General features: G+C 45.0%; 1 protein-coding gene across 1 annotated transcript; it reads right to left on the reverse strand.

Annotated features, from left to right (window-relative positions):
- Window positions 1–258: 258 nt before the first annotated feature.
- Window positions 259–10,499, reverse strand: LOC108920441 (charged multivesicular body protein 2b-like). The gene is made up of 6 exons (XM_018729194.2): window positions 10,301–10,499; window positions 7,267–7,358; window positions 4,673–4,867; window positions 2,703–2,805; window positions 2,244–2,350; window positions 259–1,579 (listed from the first exon to the last, which is right to left on the reverse strand). Exons 1-6 carry the CDS (start codon window positions 10,332–10,334, stop codon window positions 1,466–1,468), a joined length of 645 nt encoding a protein of 214 aa, XP_018584710.1. The 5' UTR covers window positions 10,335–10,499; the 3' UTR covers window positions 259–1,465.
- Between the last annotated feature and the right edge of the window lie 5,029 nt (window positions 10,500–15,528).

Genomic DNA, 15,528 nt, shown 5'->3' on the forward strand with positions numbered 1-15,528 from the left:
TAAAAAAACTACATTTATGTTGGTCTGGAGTGAAGAAATGTAAACACGGAACACCTGATGACATAATTATTGGGCTGTAAAGGATGTAGTAGAGACTAGCTGACATTTTCAACTCCCAAAACTAAAGGTAACCCATTAACAGTCAAAGCAGAGGAAGCCACTGATTTCAGCTGACGAGGGAATCGTTCAGAAAGGCAAGTCGTAGCAGTTTTGGCTCCAGTAGAGGGGTGCTGCGGATGTGATGTTCAGCCTGTTTTCATATATACGCATGCGTGCGTTAGTGTATTATCTCTGCTTGGACATTCATGGTTATTAAAATGAAGACAAATGCCTATCCAGAGTGAAAAAAGTAAACTGCAAATACACAAAATGTAATAAACGGAACCATTACAAAAACTTTAAAACTCATATGTGCCACCGCTTTCTGAATGAGAAATAAATGCAATTAATAAAATCTCCTTTATTTCTGTTAGAAAAAAAAAAATCAGATTTTTCCACATCTTGTTATACAGTAGAAGATTTTTAAGCCCACAAGGTTAAAAAGCAACACATGAAAACAAGTTGTGCAAATCCACATATATCTAGCCTGAGGGTTACACCCCGAAGGTCACATAACAGAACAGGATGGGACAGGTTTGAAGCCACATTTATAATGGGATGAGAACATTATTCATTTGTCTGTGTCAAAGAAAAATTAATAAATCATGTTCATGATGATTAGTACTATCATGCATCAGTATCCTGTAATTACTTTCAATTTAATTTAATAGTCAGAAATATTACTTTCGACCCGAAAGGGTAATCGAGAGGAGTGACTTGTACGCAATGCATATTAAAGTGAACTGCATGCAGCTAAGCATGAAGCCATTCGTGTTCTGATGTTTCATGCAAGAGCCATTTTACATTTTCCCTTTGCAAATAATGTCTTCTTCTGAGCACTATATTTTATCACGCTCAGTATTCAAAGAGTACGTAACAGTGAAATACTGATAACTGCCAAGACTGGATGTCTTCTGTCCAGCTGGACCAGACATGTGGCCCGTGTAAAAGAGTAAACAGATTCAAAGCCGTTATACCGCACTGTGCCAAACAAAAGACCTTTTTCGAGGCCAAGTGTAGCCTTATGTTTTCTTAGCCTCAACAAACTTTTTAAATAAATGAAGTTGTACAAAACTGTAAACTATACATGTTAAACAAACCCTTCTGAAAATGCAGATTCCTCTAAACACTTTCTCCTCTTCTCTGCCTGTGGGGTATGGCATCACTCTGAATTTATCAGCTCCTTCGATAACATGCGGACAGGCAGAGAGGACACGATCATCCAAGGGGGTAAGAACAAGGACGACTTTCCCTAGGAAAGACCACAGTGTTCCCAGAAAACAAAAGATCGCATCTGCGTGTCCTGCGTCATGCTTATTTTGCGGGTGAGTACGGGTGCGTGTGTTTCAGTCCAGGCCCGCGAGGGTTAGTCCACCCCGAGGGCTTTGAGCTGTCTCTCGATTTCCTCATCTGAGATGGGCCGAGCTCTGGATGTGGAGGCGGCAGGCAGGCCGCTTCCAGCAGAGGGTGCACTTGCCATCTGTAAAAAACAACCGCGATGAACAGACGTGGCATTTTCACCAGTGGGAATCAGCTCATACGGAATACGGCAGGACTGCGACTCAGTTATAGGATACATCCGTCCACCTGTCCAGTTTCAATAACCGTTTGTCCTGGGTAGGATCGCGGTTATCCGGAACCTATCCAGTGGGCGCAAGGCTGAAGGGGGGAACACCCTGGACAGGACACTAGTTCCATCGCAGCGTAGCCCCACACACACTCATAGTCACGTAGTCACTCACCGATTCACGCACTAAGGGCAAATAAGCATCACAAGTTCACCTGAACAGCATGTCTTTGGAGTGTGGGGGGGGAAAGCGGAGCAGCTGGAAGAAACCCACGCAGACACGGGGAGAACACGCAAACTCCACACGGATCGAGCAGGGATCAAACCCACGTTCTCTCGCACCAGGCAAGCGCTGTGAGGTACTGATAGAGTGTACTATATTATCCCAGAGTGAGTGCACCCCTGACAGAATTAGCACTGCGACTATCCATCTGACATCGGGGCAATTTGCTAGATCTCACTGCACACAACATGATACCAGCTCCCCGCAGACAGCCGGTGGCAAACGGAAAATCTGTCTGCAACGATGACGATCGCGATGCTCACGACGACGACGAAGGCACATGTACTTACTCACCTTTCCTGAAATCTCAATGCCGATCTCATCCAGCACCTGGTTCACGATGTCCTGAGACTCCTCCTCATCGCCGGATTCATCGAAGATCTCATCCAAGGTGTTGTTGACTGAAGACAGGGTAATAAACTGCTCATTAAAACACATGAACGCACGAGCTAGAACAAAGGAGAGTCCTTTGGGAGCCAGTCCCAAGCTCCCAGCAGTCACACGTTCCTGTTTTATAGCCAGCCCAGTTCTATAACCAGTAATATAAGTTATTATTATCCATGTATGTTTTCTTCCCCCCACGCGGAAAAGTTTCAGTATGGGGGGGAGCACAGAAGAGCTTCTAGAGGCGGGAAGCACTTTGAAGCACATTAGCCCTTAGCGCCGACGTTATGCTACAGCAGATGTTTGTTTGTCGGTGCCCGTTTGAAGAGCCAGTTTCAAAATCCTCCGTTAAAAATCATCCCATCTTACTCAATTCCTCCGTCATCTCCATCCGAAAGTTCTCCTTCTGGAACTCCTGCATCGTCTGCAAGGTCTTCTGCGGGTCCATCTTCTTATTGACCGCCTGCATGGTCTGGAAGAAAGGTTAACGAGGTCGGGCTTCGCGCGTAAGGCGGGTCCGTACGAAATCGCAACGCAAGCCTCCCGCTCCGGAGGCGGCGCTCAACGCGATGACCCTTACGTTGGGCTGTACGCTGCGAACGTAACTCTAAGAAAGGGGCGCATCTCTTGTTTACCTCCCTCCGGCACATTGCAGAGCACACAGGCAAAATCTGTCTCTTTCATGTACAGTCGACAAAATGAGACCCCGAAGCCAGCAGCGGAACGAAGGCAGAATCGCAGGCGTAGCCTCTGTGAAAACCCCATTGCGTACAGCGTTCACGCACGCGTATACCCGTCAAAATAAACACGCTGCATCTGAGCACAGAGAATTATTTAGAGGCTGCATCAGAAGAGGGTTTACAGACACCAACTGCTTGTGTCTCGACGTTACCAGAGACCCCCCGCCCGGAGAACCGCCTCAGTCGTTCCAGACTGACAACAGCTCCTAGGGTGCATCACCCGAGACGAGGCGAAAACGGCTGCTTCCCGATGCAGTCGTGCAAAATGTGACCTAGTTAAGGCCTCGAGAGAGCCAGGGGTGAAACAGCGTACAGCCCCAGCTCATATTTGTAGTCGGCATCTCCTCTTACGTGGGGAACCCATCAGGTAACGGTGCAGTACTCCCTGTTTCTGGCCACCCGGTGCACTATAGCACATAGAGGTTATTTTCTCAACTTCTCATCACAGCCCTTCCATTTCTGAAATTAACACTCAGAATAATATTTGTATCAATATTAGATGACATCCTTTCTTCTTACATAATACATTATAACTCAAACTGATAAACAGTCAGAAGAAAGCACGTTTCCGTTCTAAATAATTCCTATTTCTTCACCGACTCATAAATTAAATAATACCTTCTTGAGAGTTGACCTCAATGAATGGATTCCTATAAGAACTTAAAATCAATTTTCTGACAAAGTGAAATAAGAAATGAATTACACGTCAGATGCAGGCAATTACACACGGACACAGACGGTCCCTGCAATTGTATGACTTTAAGCGGCAATGATGCAATGTGATATTTTTTTTTGCATCAGCAACGATCCCAAAATCTCATTTGTAAAGTGGGCCACGTCTCTAACTCATATCCGTCTTATTGATGTATACAGAGTGTTTCCAATCTCTGACTTTCTTTCAACTCGGTACTAAATGTGACAGTAAAAAGGAGTCCCATTTACCATGTCAACAGCCCGGTAGACCAAAATATCTGGGTCTTGATCAAATACAGCATGGCTACACTATTGTGCATTTAACTGTGGGAGCAGGGAAGCTGGAGGGAGCAACAGCAAAGTGCCTCTCAGTCATAGTACAGATAATACCGGAGTGGGACTGACAGAGAGAAGCAGGCTGTCAGTGTCTTCGTGGGGAGTACGGCTGTAAAGAGAGATCCACGGAGGACAGAAAAGACGTCCTCAAGCCAGACTCTTCCCAGTAGACGCAAACTGCTCTAACAAAGACGTCGCACGTAAACTCATTCCAGCCACACACTAATTACCCCCTGCTTCAATATTCTTTAGAAGTGGATAGCCGTTAACCCCCTGAGAGCCAGCCATTCGTTTCGTCCCCTCTAGAGGACACTTTTTCAAACTGTACATGATACCATGCTGAGCCCTACCGCACCTTACAGAGGACATATTGAAAATCGCTCTTGAATAATCCCATGTTCGGGGGGTGGGACTGGGACGACTTCACAGAAATCCTGACAATACATCCGAAATCCCCTCTTATGAGTCTCGGGAGGTTTAAACAGCACTGGTTTTACAAGAAGCCTAAATCAGGAGGACAGCGCAAATGTGGTAAAACCTTATAAACAGTGCAGTGGATGGATCTCTTACTTTGGCCGTGGAAGACATGGCTCCTGCCATCTTCATCTGAGAGTTCATCACCTTTGTCTGCGTAGACATGGACGTGACCTTGGAGCTGACGGCATAGGTACGGTTCTTCTGCTTCCTGAGCTGGACCAGCTGCTTGGCCAGGATCTTGCAGGCTTCCCTATTTCCCGTCTTGGCCATTTTCTTGATCTCCAGCTCCTGTGAGAACACAGGTCCTGCTCAGTTCAGTTCGGTGTATTGAAGTTCAGAACAAAGCACAATGGCACAACAATACACCTGGGGTTAGGGACATCCAAAAACATTGCATAACCCAAGAAGCTTGGTCTTCCATGCATTTGTGAAGGAGCCAAAAGTGTTCTGAGCTGTGCGTGTATAGCGATGCTCATCTCATGTGAACACAGCATTTCTACTTTGACCGCAAAATGAGGGACACGAGATGGACAGCAGACAGATACCAACAACCTTGTGGCCGTCTTACAAATTCCCTGGAGCTACAGCACTGTGTCACCTTCACTAGTCCATCATGTTAGATCTCATCCCCTATGATCTCAGTAGCATCCTTTTAACATGAAGCACATACAAAGCACCAGCACAAAAGTCACAAAGCACATTCCGCTGACAGACTAGCTGTGTATTTACGAGCATTCCTCAGAAAGGCCTGACAGTCATTCTACACAGGATTGATATTCACCCTTCATAATGAATGGAAATTGATTCCATTAAAGCACTCAGACACTACAGGCAACATACAATGCATATAATCTGATTTTGCCTGCATTAAAGTACAACCTTAAAGTGCATTTCAACCCCTCAGGTCCACTTCGCACTGTACCATGGTTAACCATTTCTTACAGGTTAACAGGCAAATTCCCTTCATTTTTCTCTTCCCTTGTTTGAAGCCGAGTTCGTCAAAATTGCAGAGTAACTGCACAAATTTCCGAAAGAACGACTTCCAGCAGTGCTTTAACTAACATGGTTTTTTTATGTAGCAAACTGTTCTGGCAACCGAACAGAAACAAACAAAAAAATTCTGATCCTGGCATTTCGAGCGTGTGACACACGCCGGTTTGCAAAAGCGTTTAATGGATTTTTGATAGATTTAAAGCAAGCGTGCGAGCGCTCGTGAAAAGGCTCCAGTCAAAAGCCAGCAGGAAACTCCAGGTGAAGAGCAGCTGAGCAGACACTCTGGCCACAGGATGGACACGTAACGCGCAAAGCGGGACTGCGAATGGGTCAGGCAGCAGAAGGAGAGGCACACGCTGCCTCTCGGGGCACATAGATGGAAGTTACTAGTAGTCTTCCTCTTTAAACCACTCAAAAGAAGGAGAGACGTGATTTGCTCTCTGTGTCACTCGCTGTGACAAGGCAGTCCGGAGCATAATCAGTCACCGTAATTCAGAACGGCATTGTTTGGAACAAAGACGGAGATATTGGGCATAAAATCGAGATCTTTGATTGTGATTTACTGGCACGTCGGCTACCTGGCCCGCGCCGTCAACTGGAAGACTGAAGAAAATGTGATAGATCGGGCGTTACGCCCATAAAGCTCCGTACAGGCAGTGACAGGGCCCTTGCGACATTCCCATGTTCATGAGGATGTTATGAAAACTGATGAGGCCTTATGGGCAAACTGTGTTTCAGCATCATACGTCTTGTCTACTTTTACATCCGTGCAAGACGTGCCACGGAAGCCTTTTCATCACTAGGGAATGATGCTTTTATTACAGCCTAAACTTGGCACGAGAAAAAACTGTCACAAGCTTGGGCAAACAAGATTATTTACACATTTTTAAAACGTAGATGTGAAAGCAAGAGTCACATTCATGCGCTATGAATAAGCATTTAATCTTAGCAATTAGCAAAAACTGCCTGCAATTTGCATCTATATAATAACGAATTCTTTTAAGACCACCGTCATAATTATCTTTTAATCGCTCCAACGCAGAAGATGTATTCCGTTAACCGGCAGCGGTGTGAGCGTCAGAACGGCTATTGCTTCAGGACCACTAAATTACCTCGGACCAACAGATAGACGGGGAGTGAAGGAAGCGACGGACGCAACCCTTCCACGGGGACAGGCAGGAGACAACACGAGTTCAGAAGGAAATTTTACTGCTTGCTTTAGCTGTTCTTATGCTAAACTCTTCCAATATAGGTCATTTATGTTGATTTTTGCCGAGTTCCCAGCAGGAATATAATTAAATTTATAAGGTGAAGAAGACGACTGAAAAGACAATCCCCCTGTGAGGTAATTATAGTCATTGTTCCAAACTATAAAAGACGGCTCTTTCGATTTTTAATTAGCAAAACGAACTCTGTTGGGAAATCCACCTACCCTGTCCCTGTACTCGGAGACCTTCAGACACACACACGCGCGCAAATAACTTCCTCCCGTTTTTCCCATGCTGGAGGTATCGGGTACGGAGATGATGTGCAGAGGGATGACTGTGCTCCAGAGGAAGCAGCGGGACAGAGCAGCGATAGGGAGCTCTGCCTGTGCCGATGACGGGAGATCACCTGCACAGCGAGGAGTCGCGCTCCCCCCTTCCCCCGGCCCCCAGCAGTCCCGCTCGTACCCAGCGCTCCCGCTCACTCACCATTTGCTTCTCCTGTTTCTCCAGCATGGCTCGATCCCTCGTGATCTGTCTCTGTGTGCTTCTCAGCTCTTTGTTCTGCTCCTTTATGATATCTGTGTCGGGAGCAGAGGGATTAGTGCTGGTACTAATACGCCCGGTTACCTGATTGAGTCGGAGAGGTTTTTTTCTTCTCTTCGGCTTCGATTAGCCGGGAAACTCAACGTCAGACTCCGCCACAGAGAATGAAGAACATGCTTATTACGGGCCGATCGCATTGTCTTCCTCGCATTTAAAACGTTCTTCATTTCAAGTATTTTCCATATTTCATTTCAGCGCGCAGCTGTTTTGCACATCCAACAATTCAGAGCGATGGCGATGACCTCTTTTATAAAGTGCCCTGACAGCCGTTCGAAGTGGGTATAGAACAAACCGTTTGACATCATGCAGGGTTCTGTGCCTAGTGGATGTGTACCTCTTTCAAAGGAAAAGTAATGAGCCACTAGTGGATGGCATCATGCCCGGGAGGTAGGGTTTCAAACTGAGGTCAGAAGATCCAAACCACCTTCGGCTCACAGGTTACCCTGTCCATCCCCGTCAGGTGACTTGCTTCGACGCTCAGAAGTACCCGCGTTCACTCGACGGTCCCCGCACTCAAAGAGGACGTGACCCAGCGATGAGTTGGTCTGCACCGTATTTGGGAGCACAGATCCACATTGCCTTACATGACAAGAGCTACAAAAGCTCTCCATGAGATAGATGGTGCGAAGATAGACTGCTGTCAGTAAAGAGAGCCAACTATTACCACGGTGCACAAAAGAAATGGTCTGCTGCTTTTTTATGAGATTTGGGGAGAACGAAGAGAAAAGCAGTCAGGTTCGCCCTGAGGCCATGCACAAGGGCTCCACCTAACACATTTCCATGTAGATGATGGAGATCAGATGCGGGTATACCCTTCAGCAGAAGCAGTCCCGTCCTAGTCCGGGAGCTGAGGGGTGGAGATGGGGGACACGCTTCCCTGCACTGCAATCAGCCCACAATCCGCTGGCGTCCGGACCCTCAGGAACAGCAATGACATTGCAAACAGGTGGAGGTGGCAGCAGGCTCTCCTCCCAGCATCCGGACCCCCGCGGCAGCCCGCTGCCTCCACCTCGTAGCGGTCAGAGCTCCCGGGCCACCCCACTGCCAGGTGCCTTCACTTCTGCCTTGCAGTCTGCTATCAATTACTGCCACCGCTAATTTCATCTGTTAATTTACTTCCATTAATTCCTGAACTTGTCGTGAAGTTAGCAAAAAAGCGGACTTTCCTCTTCGGGAGGAAAAGGAAGGGGGAGAAGTCCCACCACACGCTGCCAAGAACGTGCGCGCGTGTGTGACCTTCTCAAACCTCCATCATCCATTAGGCTGCCGTACTTAAAGGAAAATGTTCTCCGTAAATTGTAAATTCGAATACAAATGCAAGCGGACGTAGCCTCGACTGAACAGCGTTGAACATTTTTCGGTAATCTAATAATAATCGGCGGAATCAAAAACGGACCGCGGTTTCAAAGCGTGTGATCCCCTCCGCTTCGCAGGCTCATCGAGCCGACCCCAATAACCAATGCGCACGCGCTGGACGTAGCGTACTTGCGTAGAAGATGACGCGCTCGTTAACGTATTACAGAGGGAGGGACGTCCTCGACAAAATTCGACAAAATATCCCAAGCGTGCCATGTGACGGGGAGCAGGAGCGATCACTTTCTCATGCCTAGAGAAGATCGCCCCGTAACCAAGAGCCGAGCGTGGAATACGGGGGAGCCCAGCCATCTCCTCAGGTAGTAAACATGGGTCCCAGCTGTGAGTACCTGTTCATTATTGAGAACCTGTTCATTGTTACATCATATTCTTTGAAGAATCCATTTAATTTATACATATATATATATATAAAACACTTAACTTGACTTGTGAAAGTACTGAACATGTGGTGCTTTATGATACAACAGCAGAACCGGTGGTATCGTCTATATAAAGTGGGACCCACATCCAGTGGTTCGGTGTTTTTCAAAACACTTCAGACTCATGGTTTGTGCATTCATGTATCTGGCGATATTCATAAGCCGTTATGCATAACGTGCAGCTGCACTTCTTTTCATCCACTCATTTATGGAGCTTTCAAGCCACTCGGAATCGGCTGAATGAGCCGAGAGCGCGCGAGGCCGACGGTCCGGTGAGACGACCCCCGCAGGATGCTGCACTTGGGCCACTGCTGTAAGACGGACTGTGTGTCTCAGCGTCGCAAACATCTGGAAAGGAGTACGAGCTAAAAACACGGACACGCTGTCCTGAAGGTTCTGGATTTTCTTTTTTTTTTTTTCCCATGTAACTGACACATTTGTGTGTAACTATTAAAAGTGTGCATTTCTTTACATTTTTTAAAACTTTCCAAACCAAATGTCATTATAGTCATTATTGTATTATATATAGCATAGTATTATAGTCATAAGCACATATTTATTCTTGTTGCTGTAAATAATAATAATCATAAAGAGTGTGGTTAAAAACTAGTTTAAAACATGTTTATAATTAAAAAAACATTGTCACGGTCATCTTTCAAAACTCTTAACTTAAATTTGAATATAAGAGCTAAAAATTTAAATAAGAGTGTGTCTCCTTATGTTATGATCTCAACACACTGCTACCTAACGTGACACGCCGAAGGAAAAAGAGCACTTTGAAACAATTAGAGATATTAATTGTTGTAAGCAAAAGTGCGCTCCGTTTATTACTGTACATGTAATTTATTAAATTTACAGTGTTCAGCAGGACGGACGGAGGAGGGAGAAGGAGGCGCGGGGGCGATGATGATGATGATGTTGATGATGATGATGATGATGGGCGGCCTCGGACTCTCTTGTCTTAGCGTCCGAGTCGTGTCAACAGCTACGCGACGAAGTGGGGGGTCCCTGCTGTCACAAAAAGGAAGGAGAGCCCCTAAGCAGGTGACACGGTAACGCCGTTACGGTTACTAACGGTTCTGCGACTAACTCACTAAGCGTAAATGCTATTAATTGTCACTCACCGTCTACCGTCTTCTTCTTGAACAGGGAAGCCATTCTCTCGATTCTGCAGACAGACACAGTGTGTGTCAGAGGGCGGCGCGCGCGCGGCGGAAACGCACCGAACCGCGCAACAACCCGAACTCTCTCTCTTAATATTTCAAGCACGCGACTGACACTGCGGCGACTCCCGGAAGCGCGCGAACACGAGTCGCGGCGGCGCTACGTGCACGAGCTGCGGCGCTGCTTTGCTACCGAACGACTCGCTGCGGCGACTCCGCCGGCTGGCCATGACAGCCGCGAGACAGCTCGCGCGTGACGTCATCAGGGTCCCTGCCGCTGCTGCTGCTGCCGCCGCTGCTGGTGCAGTGGAGCGCGTCGCCTCCGGGGGGCGCTCGGGAGCTCGTGTTCTAGATCACAGTGATCGTGCGCTTGCGGGGAGAAACGCGCTCTGTCTGCTGTTAGAATACGTGACACAGACAAATAATTTTCATTGACTTTCTTTAATTATACTTTCGGAACACATTTTATTGAAGGAAAATATTCACTGAACTGCTATCGCTTAGCCCTGACTTTCAGTTATAATAATACTAATAATAATGATGAAGATGATAATGATGATGATATAAGAACAGCAACAAACAATTATACTTTCATAAGTAACTATCAGAATTCGGAATTATTGCACCTCCGTGATCTTTGCTCATTATAGAGCAATAAGTGACAAAAACGACAGTGTTTAGTTAGCCAGTGTTACATACAGTATACTGTATATATTTCTTTATAATAAACCGCAACACTGGGTATTTGTATAGACAGTGCTTCTTCACAATATGTAAACCCCATAGGGATGGTCATCATTCTTGTAAAAAATATTAAACTTATACATTTTAAATCTTAAAATTATAAAACGAATGAATTGCTATGATTTACACACCTAATTCTACTGACCTACTTGGTTTAACCAATGCAACGTGGGGTTCACTGATTTTTCCACCTGCATTACTTCTGTTTTCCTACTACTCCTCTAATCCAACATGTGAAATTCATAATTACACACATATTATGTCGGATGAGAAAGACTGCTTCTGATTAAAAAACCATTTTGTGGTAGAACTAAGGGACACAAGGGGTTCACATACTTTTAAGCATCCCTGTATATGTTTCGGAACAATGTTGCCACTCTTTCTTCTTTTAAGTATCTGTACATATTATAAATAAAGCTCAGACTGAACTTTTTTTGAAACTTCCTTAAATTTCCAAAGGGGAGAATAAATAGATTTTTTTTAAAAGGCTACAATTCTTGTGTGAAAACATGTGGGTGCAGATACAGTAAACAAAGAGAGAGTATCTCCTCATACAAATAGCAAATGGGCGGCAGGGTGAAGGTGGTAGGAGGCAGACAGGTGACTTTGGGACCAGTGGAGGGACAGAGGGATGGAGGGATGCAGGACTCTCTGAGGAACGCGCTGCGGGTCCTCGGGCGCTCTTTTGGATACGGGTATCACAGAGATCTTTTGTCTGATCAACGAGGCTGGCAACAGGGGCTGCTGCTAAATGTTCTTGTAATGGTAAGAAGCAGGGCGGTGATCAGTCTTGCCCCAAGCACACTGACTGTCTTCACGGAGCAATAATGAGACAGACTACATTTATATCTGCAGCAGAGTGTGCATATGGATAATTCCCTCTAAAGCATTCATCTCCTTCCCCCTGCTCTCCAAATGGCCTCGGGCCAGAAAACGTTTACTGACAGCTTTGTAACTAAGCAAGACAATCAAACAAGACATTTTAAGTATGATGCCACAGACAGGCTCTTATTGGGATGCAAATTCATTTGAAAATGATGTGTCAAATCTGCCGAAAAACCATAATAGCCTATTAATTGGCCACCATGCTAAACTAATTTTTTTTAATCTTAGGTATGGCTGTTAACTTTTTTTCAGTTTAACTTGTGAAGTGGTAAATAAACACGTGATTTCTTGTAATATTGCGTCTTTTTTAATTAGCTGGCAAATTATTAATACATAACATTCCTGCTGTTGTCTGATTAGTGTCTGTGGAATTCAATTAGAATTAAAACTGCTGACTAGTCACACAAAAGTTAACAATATAATTCAGAGGAAAGGAATACATTATGTGATTTTCAAATCTTTTTGGTGCAGTTCAGGGAAAATAGACTGAAGGGCAGTGCAATGGAGATGGAAGTCGGACCTAAACCTGTACACTTTAAATTTTGGGTTCACGTCCTTACTTGAACATTTAAAATACTTGAAAGCGACACAAATTTCCAGAATGGCTCACTTTCAGATAAATACTTTAAAATAACGTCTAATATAGAATCAGTGCAGGTTTAAGAAGCCATTTAGGAAAATAACTGTTATCAAGTAGCGTGCGATGTACATCCACAGACACAGAAGACAAACAATGAGCCTAAATTATTGTTTTACTCATAGTATAATCTTGTGTACATCAAGGAGATTTACAGTGCAGCATCTTGAGCGTGATGGATAGGTTCTCCAAGGGATGGCCTGGTCCGGGAACGGGAAGGTAATATATCGACTGAGTGCCTCCGCTTCATCCGCCCCTGGGAAGAATGTGACCCCTGAGGGGCAACTAGGGATTGTATGTAATGAGAGATTACCACCCCCACTGAGCTGCCTCAGGGCCCATACCACCCTGCGCCGCACATCTGTTTTGCCAAATTATACTATCCAGATTTTCAGCTGTGCCAAACACACGCCACCAAAATATAATAAATATCCAGATGCAATAATTGAATAACACAAAGACTATTACATACAGTTTATTGCAATCAGACTTAATGTGTCAAATTATATTCAATTATTTAGTGAAAATGGATTCAGTGCTTCATTTGATCAGTTTAATTCCTTTCTCTTTATCTGTTTTATGACAAAATTTTCAGCCCTCTACCAGCATGTATTTTCTTGTTTTATGCCATTCTGAAGAATAAATAAATATTACCCAGCTGCATAAATGCGTAAAATACTTAACGTTTCTTTGGATAAAAGGATCCGTGAAGCAATGAATAGAAGTCATGTGACAAAACTTTATTCTGTATTACATTAAATCTTTACAGCATTTTCACTGAAATAGTATAATCACGACTAAAGAACTGACACTAAGAGTATTTTACTAAAATTTTGAATATTTTTTAATGTAAAACGCAAACCATTTATCTACAGGTGGTTTCAGCTTTTCAGCGGCAGTGTGTCTTGCGTTGTATAGTTGCAACAATCGGATTGGGAAACCATACTTAGCTTGTGCTTGGTGAACTGCAGCCCCAGGGTTCAACACAAGAGCCACCATCCCATTACTCTGCTGTGATAGATGAGTTTTATTTGCATGGGGAATTGGAACTGGTAAAGCAAGAAGGAGACATTTGTAGGACAAGTCCTTGCCTGGGACTCTGGGACACTCAGAAGAGGCTCAATTTTGTGACTACACCAGGATGCAAGTGTTTCTAGGTTGCAAGTACTGCAGGGCTTTGTATAACTTTTGCAGTGGACACGTGTGTGGTCTGAATTATTAATTATTAACTACTCTTTTGCAATTAGTTCATTAATGTCAGTGAAGATTTCATAGGAATACATGACACCCCTGTTTGGGAAATTAATTTAATTACTACTCAAACTGTCCATTCGGCCTGAGATCCTAGCAGTAGACATAAGGCTTAAAATCTGCCCCTAAGACTCCCTCCCTTATCCCAGAAGACCACCGGGTGAGTGTGGCACATAACCCCCTGCCCATCTTGGTTGGGTCTCATCTCACATGCACCACCCTGCATGTCTCACCCTTGCTGTGGGACATGAAGGAATATCAACACCGCCCTTGTCGAGGGCCATCTGCACCTGTTAAATGGTAATTATACTCTTAATTGAAGATAAATTGCAAGTGTCTTCTCTTCAGTCAGCATACCGGGATTCACATGAGACAAGAGCTGTGTTGAAAGGGCTGATGAAACAGCATTAAAACAATGTAAAACTACCTCCTTGAAGGAAGGAGGATGGGGAATACCTGTGCAGCTGTACATGTAATAGTCACTGGGGCAAATGAAGTTGTGTGATGGGGTATCCATGGCATGCAGGCTTTTGTTCTGTTCATGTCCCTGCTAAATACTAGTCTTTTTGATTTTGCACCCAAAAATAGGGTTGAACTGGTGCCTTGCAACTTCTGGGCTATGTGTCAGATATGGGTTCAAACCCAGCTCAGTCTTTGTAAAGTCCGCATGCTTGCATGAACTGTGCTTCAGTTCCCTCCCACAATCCAAAGAGATGTGCTTCCAGCCTGGAGCAGGGTTACCGGGTAGAATCCCTGGAGCCAGCCTGGGGTGGTGTTTACCAACAAACGCCTGGGGACCGGGCAATAGACGTAACCCGATAGGGCCCAGCCCTAAATGGCAATGTAGAACCATCTTTTGGATTCCAGCAAGATGAAGGCTGGGGATTGGGTACAGTGCCACCCAAGTGACAGGCATAAGTGTCATGGTGTAGTTGTTCTTAAAAATTATTAAGCAATTTGTTTTATAATTGAAATATATGCATATATTGATATGCAGCTACTTGTGTGATGTATACTGGTTCAAACTGGAATGTGACAATTGGATTGTATGCAAGAATCTTAAGTGTCTGCATCCAAGTCACTCCTTCTGTAAATGTATTGCACTTTTTCTGTAGTTCTCTGAGATGTGTATTGCTTTTTACAAAAACGTATGCTAAAGGAATAAATGTAAATGTAGACCCTGGTAAAGGAAATGGAAGAAACTGTCCACTTTGATGGATTCCATGAAGAGGGCTGCCGAACAGTATTTAAGAAAAGCAAGCGACCGTCCCTGCTTCGGTGTCCTTTCACAGACAGCGGGACAGTGAGATATCGGCGTTTATCGTCAAATGCACAGTCTCACAGTCGCCGCATTCCTTTGTCCTTAAGACTGAATCCTACAGAGGTGTTGGCAGCAGTTGGGGAAACAGGCATGCGCACACACACACCAGCTGTTCCAGGTATTCCAGTCCCTGTGCAGTTGTGTAATTAGGAGCTGTGACACACACACTCGCTGATTGCAGAGGTGTGTACTGTGCACACCTGCACTCGTTCCCTTCTCAGCAGACACGGGAACGGCATGATCCTGCTGGTTGCTGGGAAAATGGCTAATTAGCGTTCATTAGTGATCCCTTTTGTCTGGGAATCTCTTAACTGTGTGCTTTCCCTCCTTTGCACCATCTTTCTGAAGAAC

Source organism: Scleropages formosus, chromosome 14 (assembly GCF_900964775.1).
Source record: "Scleropages formosus chromosome 14, fSclFor1.1, whole genome shotgun sequence".
Taxonomy (NCBI): domain Eukaryota; kingdom Metazoa; phylum Chordata; class Actinopteri; order Osteoglossiformes; family Osteoglossidae; genus Scleropages; species Scleropages formosus.